At 37.2% G+C, this 9,066-nt stretch overlaps 1 protein-coding gene across 1 annotated transcript; it reads left to right on the top strand.

Moving 5' to 3' along the window:
* Positions 1-7,032: 7,032 nt before the first annotated feature.
* Positions 7,033-8,004, top strand: LOC109817423 (uncharacterized). Its single transcript, XM_020382661.2, has 2 exons — positions 7,033-7,233; positions 7,429-8,004. Exons 1-2 carry the CDS (start codon positions 7,033-7,035, stop codon positions 8,002-8,004), a joined length of 777 nt encoding a protein of 258 aa, XP_020238250.2.
* Positions 8,005-9,066: the final 1,062 nt, after the last annotated feature.

Genomic DNA, 9,066 nt, shown 5'->3' with positions numbered 1-9,066 from the left:
GTCTAGGAGTCTTAGAGTAGCTTAGAATAAGGGTGTGTGAGGATTGGAGCTCAATACGCCCTCCTAGAGGTTCAGTACGGCTGTATTGAGTCTTTTGAACTACAATACGGCCATACTGAAACCAATACGGCCGTATTGCAGTTCAAAAACTCAATACGGGCTGTATTGACCTCCCAGGCCGTATTGCGCCTCAATCCTATAAATAGGACGTCATTGGCACGTCCTTCCACACTTTTTTTCACACTTCTGGACCCTCGTGCTGAGTATTCTTGGGTTTTTGAGCTATTCTCTGCCCTAGAAGTCTCTCCGAGAGCCGATCCGACGAAGTTCTTGAGTCATGAGCCATTAGCTTGAGATTCGAACAAGTCGAAGGGAAATCTCTTTGATTTCCATAGTAAAAATTATCTTTAGGGAAAGGAGCGAGCGGACGTGTAGTGGGAAGGAGAGCCAAAAAGCCTCCTAACGCTGTTTTGACATATATAAAAGCCCGCTTCGAAGGTTTCTTCTCCAAATCCTTTCTTTTACCGCTTTCTGATTGTTGCATTGCATGTTTAGAGCTTTCATCATGTAAATATTCCATTTATAATCGTTTATAATAAATAGGGGTAATGTAGTAATTTTACGCTGTTATTTATGAAATAATCCGTCATAGGGAACCCGATAGGGGCGTTGTGGGGTGCTAACACCTTCCTCGCACGTAACCGACTCCCTTACCCGACTCTGGTTGTAATGGCCAAAGTTGATTTGTGAAAATCAATTGCCTTATATCTTTTTCCAATGTTTTGAGTAAAATATTGGTGGCGACTCCAAGAACCCTTCTTTTTGCGAAAACCACTAATCCATGGAGGGTCCCGTTTGGGATTAACATGGATTGGTGAGAATCATTTAAAAAAATTGTTAGTTCGATGAGGTCTCAGTTTGAGAATAAGTCGTTCTAACAATCCACACTTTTCAAACTTAAAAAGAGTCCGACCATAGTCACGAATGCCAATGTCCGTTTCGGCGGGTGGCGACACACATGTGACCTACATCCAGTCCTTAATCAACAACTGATTAAGATTTGCTCCATTATCTTTAAGCAAGAAGGTTTACAAGCACACACACATGCATATACTTCAACACTAAAAGATAACCACTTTCTTGACCCCAAGAAAGCACTCCTTGTAGAAACCCACTACAAGAAACCTTACCACTTGAGAAACCCTTCTCAAGATTTACAAGTATTCACACAGAATAAAAGGAACGAATTCACCTGGAATTCTTGAACAAATCTTTATCTTCCCCTTTCAAGAATATGATGATGATGATCTTCTAACAAAACTTTTTACAAACATTTTCACTCTTGGATTTCACAAAGAAAACTCTCCAAGATGTCACAAAGACTCTACAAAAACGTTTTTCTCAATTTGATTATCAGTTCTTACTCTTGTCATAAGTTTCTCAAAGTTCAAACTATTTATAAAAATCTCAGACCAGATAATCGATTATTTTAAAGAATAATCGATTATTTTTTTCTTCAGATTTTCTGGAAATCAACCAAGAACAATATAATCGATTATTTTGTTGGATAATTGATTATTCCAGATTACTCCTGGGATAATCGATTATTTTGGCAAATAATCGATTATTACAGCGAGGCATTTTATTTAGTCTATCAGCTGAAATAATCGATTATATTTAAAGATAATCTATTATTTTGAGTTAGTCTTTAAAACTTCATTTTATACCTTAAAATAAGTTTCCAATCTTCTTAATTCATCATCATATACACTCTACTTAGTTTAGATAAGAATTTGCTTATGCACATAGCATACTAAGCACACACAATATAAAAACACATTCAAAACAATTTATTTCCTAGGTTCTATTACATAGCTCCATTTCATAGCATTTTCTTGACTCTTCTTTAACTTTGTTTTTGTGCTCCAAGTTGTTGTTCTCATGTCGTGATCATCAAAACTCTTTAAGCTTCAAGCTCTCCTAAGCTCAACACAATCCACTGTGCAGACACCATTAGTAGAGTTAAAGCCTTTACCTGCACATTTGAAGTATGCTTATTTAGAGGATAATCAAGGGCTTCCTGTCATTATAGCTAGCATTCTTGAATCTGATCAAGAGGAGAGACTGTTGCAGGTTTTGAGAGACCACAGGAAAGCCATTGGTTGGACTCTTGCTGACTTTCCTGGGATTAGTCCTGCCATATGCATGCATCGGATTCTACTGGAGGATGAGTTTCGACCTGTGAGGCATCCACAGAGAAGACTCAATCCTACTATTTTAGATGTGGTGAAGAAAGAGGTCACAAAGTTATTGGCAGTAGGTATAATTTATCCTATTTCTAATAGCAAGTGGGTTAGTCCTGTGCAGGTGGTTCCCAAGAAGACTAGGATGACTGTGGTGAGGAACCAGGATGCTGAGTTGGTTCCAACCAGAGTTCAAAATAGTTGGCGAGTTTGTGTGGACTATAGAAGACTTAATCAGGCAACTCGCAAGGACCACTTCCCTCTTCCATTCATCGATCAGGTGTTGGAGAGGTTGGCAGGTAAATCACACTATTGCTTCTTGGATGGATTTTTAGGGTACATGCAGATTCATATTGCACCAGAGGGCCAACACAAGACCACATTCACCTGTCCATTTAGCACATTTGCTTACACTAGGATGCCATTTGGTCTATGCAACGCTCCGGCCACCTTTCAGAGGTGTATGGGAAGTATATTTTCTGATCTATTGGAGAGTTTCATGGAGGTGTTTTGGATGATTTTACAGTTTATGGTTCTTCATTTGATGCATGCCTAGATAGTCTATCTAGGGTATTAGATAGGTGTATCCAAACTAACCTTGTGTTAAATTTTGAAAAATGTCATTTTATGGTCACACATGGTATAGTTTTGGGTCACCTAGTCTCTAATAGAGGCATTGAGGTTGATAAGGCTAAGATAGATATCATTGCTTCGTTACCTTACCCCGCTTCTATGCGAGAAGTACTGATGGCATCCTTACTTGCATGAACTTGAGATGATGAGCAAGGAGGAGGACGCCTTCTCCAAGGATCAAGTTCTTCAAAGGTGGACCAAGGTTTTAGGGAGGATGATGATGGAATGGACGAAAATGAAGGTTGGGTAGAAGGTGTTTGAGGAAATGATTGAGAATGGTACTCTAGGGTTGGCTCACTTCATGACCTAGGTGAGGAAAGCTTTTAAACACCACACACTTTCTTGGTGGATTGAGTGGAGGGGCTGTCCGATTTAAGTTCAAGGAACTTTGGAGGATCACACCAAATCAAAGAGTGCAAACACCATTGAAAGGCTAACCTTGGGTGTTCATTGTGAAGGGGTGGAGATTTGAAGACTTGGAGATTCAACAATTTCTTTTTCTTACTTGTTTCGTTCTTGTTTTATTTTTGGCCTTCTTGTATTTGGCCTTTGCTTTCTTCCATTTTGGGTTGTAATTGGCCATTTTAAACCTCTTCATTTTTTTTTGGTAGTAATTTCGTGTAGTTTGAAGGTGATTTGAAAACCTTCACCTAGGAAACCGACTAGCATATGCTTTAAGTCTTTCCTTTGCATGCTTTAAAGCTTTGGTAGTATATTTGCCTAGGACTTTACTTTGTTTATTTGTTTCGTTTAGAAGGCTTCATTTTCCTACTAGGGGGCGTGCACAACACACACACTTAACTTTTGTGCAAAAAAAAATTTGTTTTGTGAGAAAAGTGTGAAAAGGCTTAGTAATTTTTACTTGAAAAGGCTTGGTTTTTAAGTGATTCTTAGTAGTCCACCTCCCTTGATAGTTCAATTTGTATACTTAGGCCTTTTCATACCAATCTTGCATCTTGAAAACCTTTTGTGAAAACCCTTTTATCACTCATTCTTTGTGAAAACCTTTTTCAAACCTTTTTGAAAACAATTTGTGAAAACCTTTTCTTGATCAAAGATGAGTGATCATTCTAGTATCCATGGTCATAATTCTTGTAGTACTAGGTCTAGTGTTAGGGATGAAATTAGGCAACTCAAAGAGTACCTAAGAAAAAAAGAAGAGGAAAATATAAAAAGAGAGGAAGAGTTGAGAAGAAAAGAAAAAGAGTTTGAAAAGAATAATAAGGAAATAAGAAATTTACTTACAAAGTTGGTAGAAACTCGTGGATCCCACCCTAGGATTGTTCCACCTAGATATCAAAAAGACAAAGAAGTTAGAGTTCCTAGGAGTATGCATGAGGAAGAAAATACAAAAAGAGAGGAAGAACTTGAAAGAAAAGAAAAAGAAAAGAAAAGAGAAAAGAAAGAAAAAATAAATAAAAGTATAAAGAAAGTTCAAGAGTGGTTAGAAAATGAAACACAACCAACACTCTTAGAGAAGAGTAAGGAGGATAATGTTTCCTCCAAAGGGCTTATGCTTGAAGAGAGTCACTTGTCCATTGAAAATGATTTAAAAGAAACTCTCTTTATTCATCAAGACCTTAACTCTTTCTCTCACGTTGCCACTAGTCATGAAGTGGAGATTCAAAAAAAAATCCTTTTTAAAGAAAAAGAATCTCAACTTCAAGATTTAGTGAAGAAGAAGTGGACTTCACTTAGTCCCACTTCTTGTGCTACTTCCTTGGTGGCGCCCAAGGAAGATAAGCCTTCTTTCTTTAAGACTCTTTCTACTTTAGTTGTCCTCATAAAGCACCCAACTTTAGATTTGTATGATTTGTTGGATACATCTCATGGTGTCCTATTTTCTATTTTTGCTCTTGAGGGAAGTTCAAATTTATTTGAACTTAACTTGGATACTTCTCTACAAGACAAACTTAGATTATATGAGTTTTCTAAACTCCTCTTAACACCTTTCTTTCCTATGTATCTAACAAATTATGCAATACTAAGTTGTTTAGGTAATTTTTTAGTTAAGTTTTCTTTATTTTCCAATACATACCTAGGACATTACATTGGGCATTTCCAACAAGATATTTTAGTTTTTAGGACTAATACATTAGTGTGCTATAGTTTTAGTCTTTTTACCTTTTTAGGTTTTGGTTATACACCTAGACTTCATCATGGGGAGGATCCTATCCTTAGCATTAGGGAGTCTAGTCTTTTTAGTTTAGAAAATCTTTTTAGCATTTTTAGTGGCACTCCTCTTAGGATGCACTTTCCATCTATATCGTATACTATTACCTCTCATGCTTACTTTTATGTTTTTGTTGGTCGTGACGTCTACCATGAAGAACCTCTTGATTTGAGGTCAAATCCTTTTCAAGAGGAAGGGAATGATGGAATAACACTAAGGCCGAGAAGACCAAGAGGTGATATACTAAAGGAGGCAAGAGGAATGGGATAGTGAGGCCATTTTTGGACCTTAGCTCCTAAGTTTTTTTTTAGAATTTATTTTATTTTCTATTTTACCCTTGTATTTTGGGGTATTTTAGTCATAGAATTTATTTTCTTGTATTTCCAATTTTACCCTTGTATTTTGGGGTGTTTAGGACTTAGAATTTATTTTCTTTTGTATTTCCCATTTTACCCTTGTATTATGGGGTGTTCTAGATGATTAGGGTTTTAATTTTGGGCTAGGGTTTAACTTTAGGAGGTGACGCATTTTTTGGTGACCTTGGACCTATTTTTGGTGTTAGAAAGGCTTAGGCCCAAGTGGAGGGCAAAGGTTGCATGGTCTTATCATGCACCTAGATATAGCCAATCTAAACCCATAGATTCCATCCTTGGCCACCAAGTTGCATCTAGGGTTCATTTGCATTTCATTTGGAATGCATTTGCCTACTCCAAATGCAACCCTAGATGCCCCCCCTCCTATAAATACCCAACACCCCACCACTTGTAAATACTTTGGATATTGAATATAAAGAGAGCCTTTAGTGCCTTTATATCTTTCCTTAGTCACCCTTGGCTATTTTCGGCCAAACCCTACCATCTCCACCTTGAGAGAAACAACCCTAGAAGTGGCCTTCATCATCATGAAGTGAGCCAACCCTAGAGTACCATTCTCAAGCATTTCCTCAAACACCTTCTACCCAACCTTCATTTTCGTCCATTCCATCATCATCCACCCTAAAACCTTGGTCCACCTTTGAAGAACTTGATCCTTGGAGAAGGCGTCCTCCTCCTTGCTCATCATCTCAAGTTCATGCAAGTAAGGATGCCATCAAGTACGTTCTTTTCTTGGACATGCAGGTTTTTACAGGAGGTTCATCCAAGACTTCAGAAAGATTGCACTGCCATTGTCCAAGCTTCTACAGAAAGAGGTGGAGTTCATTTTTGATCAGCCTTGCCAACTAGCCTTTAAGGAGTTGAAGAAGCGGCTTACCACCACACCTATTGTACAGCCGCCTGATTGGGAGCTTCCATTTGAGCTCATGTGCGATGCATCCAACTTTGCCCTTGGAGCTGTTTTAGCTCAGCGAGTTGGGAGGCTTTCGCATGTCATTGCTTATGCCTCTCGCACATTGGATGCAGCTCAAGTCAATTACACCACCACTGAGAAGGAGCTTCTAGCTATTGTATTGAAGAAGCCTGATGCTAAACCCAGATTGATCAGCTAGATGCTTCTTCTTCAGGAATTTGATATTGAGATCAGAGACAAAAGTCGTGCAGAGAATTTGTTAGCAGACCATTTGAGCAGGATTGAGAGGGGAGTGTTGATCCCCTGCCTATTAGAGATGATTTTCCTGATGAGCAGTTGATGCACTTAAATGATATTGCTCCTTGGTTTGCTGACATTGTAAATTATTTGGTTGCAGGTGTTCTTCCCCTAGATTTATCTAGATCACAGATAGCTAAACTAAAAAGTGAAGCTAAATATTAGGTTTGGGATGACCCTTATTTGTGAAGATTTTGTAGTGACCAGGTGATCTGCAGGTGTATTCCAGATCATGAGATCCAGTCTGTGCTTCAATTTTGTCATGCTTCACCTATTAGAGGACATTATGGTTCATACAGGACAACTAGGAAGGTGTTGGATAGTGGGTTTTATTGGCCCACCATTTTTAGAGATGCACATCAGATATTCAGCACTTGTGAATAGTGTGAGAGAGCAGGGATGGCCATTACATGCAGGCATGAGATGCCCCAAGATCCTATCATATTCTGTGATGTTTTTGATGTTTGGGGTATTGATTTTATGGGTCTATTTCCTGTATCTTTTGGTTACACTTATATTTTACTAGCTGTTGATTATGTTTCGAAATGGGTGGAGGCTAAGGCCACCAAAACTAATGATTCTAAAGTTGTTGTGGATTTTGTTAGATCCAATATTTTTTGCAGGTTTGGTGTGCCTAAACCCATCATCAGTGATATGGGGAGCCATTTCTGTAATAGGAGCATGTAGGCTTTGCTTCATAAGTATGGGGTGGTGCATAGAGTGTCTACAACTTATCATCCTCAAACTAATGGGCAAGCTGAAGTTTTTAACAACGAAATCAAGTAAATTTTGCAGAAAATAGTGCACCCTAATAGGAAGGATTGGAGCAAGCTTTTGGAGGATGCTCTGTGGGCACATAGGACAGCTTACCGGACACCTATTGGGATGTCTCCTTATAGGATTGTGTTTGGTAAAGCATGTCATCTACCTGTTGAGGTTGAGCATAGAGCATATTGGGCGGTGAAGAATTGTAACTTGGCATTTGACCAAGCTAGTATGCAAAGGAAGCTTCAATTGCAACAACTTGAGGAGCTTCGGTTAGAAGCCTATGAAAACTCCAAGATTTATAAAGAAAAAGTCAAGCGCTTTCATGATAGTCATCTTTTGAGAAAGGAGTTTAAAGTGGGCCAACAAGTATTATTGTTCAATTCTCGCCTAAAGCTCATTGCCACTAAACTTAGATCAAGGTGGGATGGTCCTTTTGTTATTACTAATGTGTTTTCCCATGATGCAGTAGAAATTAAAATTGAAGTTACTGGCAAAACCTTCAAAGTGAATGGGCATCAACTTAAGGAATTTCATCAAAGTCCAAAGTTGGAGGACAAAGATGTGGAGGACATTTCATTAGAAGAGCCAACTCTTGGACCTTGAGGGAGTTCTACCCCTTTTCTATAATTTGCAATTGTCTTTATTGATTGCATTATTTGTTTCATTGAGGACAATGTGTGTTTCAAGTGTGGGGGGAGTTGTTTGCATTTAAAAAAAAATTTGCTATTTTCTGTATTCTATATTCTGTTTTTGTATTTTGTATTCTGTTTCTGTATTTTGTATTCTGTATTCTGTATTTTGTATTCTATATTCTGTGTTCTATATTCTGTATTCTATATTCTGTATTCTATTTTCTGTTTCTGTTTTCTATTTTTTGTTTCTATTTTATTTTTTGTCTTTGTTTTCTGTTTTTGTTGTTTTGCTGTTTTGTTGTTTTGTAATAGAAAATAGAATGAAAAAATTTTCTTATTTTTTTCTTTGGATTTATAGATGTATGGATTTAGAAAGGTGCATCATTTTTGTTGATTGGTTGAACATCATGAAGTGTAAATCATTTGTGCATTTTTAGTTTTGTAAGTTGATTTGAAAAATTAAAGTTTGATTCTTTGATAATAGAAATTTAACCTTGTGAGATTTGAGCCTATATTGATGGATGGAATACATCACTCCATTCCAATTTCTTTCTTGTGTGAATTTCCTCATGATTGCTAGATTACTCTAGGTTTTGCCTTAACTCTTTTTGAAGCTTCTTGTTCACATGCTCTATTGATATGATATAGGCATTTAGGCATTTATTTCTTAAACTACTAGCCAAATAGCCTACCTTACATTTTTTGTCCCCTAGTTTCCCTCTTTGAGTCTTTATATCCCTTCCTTGATTTTAGCTCATTTTAAGCCAAAAGTGAAAAACCATGATATCCCATAACCTTAGGGATTAAAGGAGCTTTGAAATTGTTTTGGGAATGGGTTCTTTATAAGTGTGGGGGTGCTTTTAGGGAATACTTCTATATTGTTGATATTGAGTTATTTGGCACTTAAAAAAAAAACAGAAATGAAGAAAAAATAAAACAAAATAAATAAATAAAATAAAAATATACCATTGGGAGGCAAAATTCAAAATTCAAAATTCAAAAAAAAAAAAATACATATGAAAATGTATAGCAT

Source organism: Cajanus cajan, chromosome 1, assembly GCF_000230855.2.
Source record: "Cajanus cajan strain Asha chromosome 1, NIPB_CcT2T_4, whole genome shotgun sequence".
Taxonomy (NCBI): Eukaryota; Viridiplantae; Streptophyta; class Magnoliopsida; order Fabales; family Fabaceae; genus Cajanus; species Cajanus cajan.
This window is presented reverse-complemented; position numbering and strand designations above follow the sequence as displayed.

Bases quoted from the DNA above. Each gene is read 5' to 3' on its own strand.
- LOC109817423 (XM_020382661.2), top strand. From the start codon at position 7,033: ATGGCCATTACATGCAGGCATGAGATGCCCCAAGATCCTATCATATTC. The intron at 7,234-7,428 runs GTTAGATCCAAT...TAAATTTTGCAG, and splicing joins CTAAAGTTGTTGTGGATTTT to AAAATAGTGCACCCTAATAG.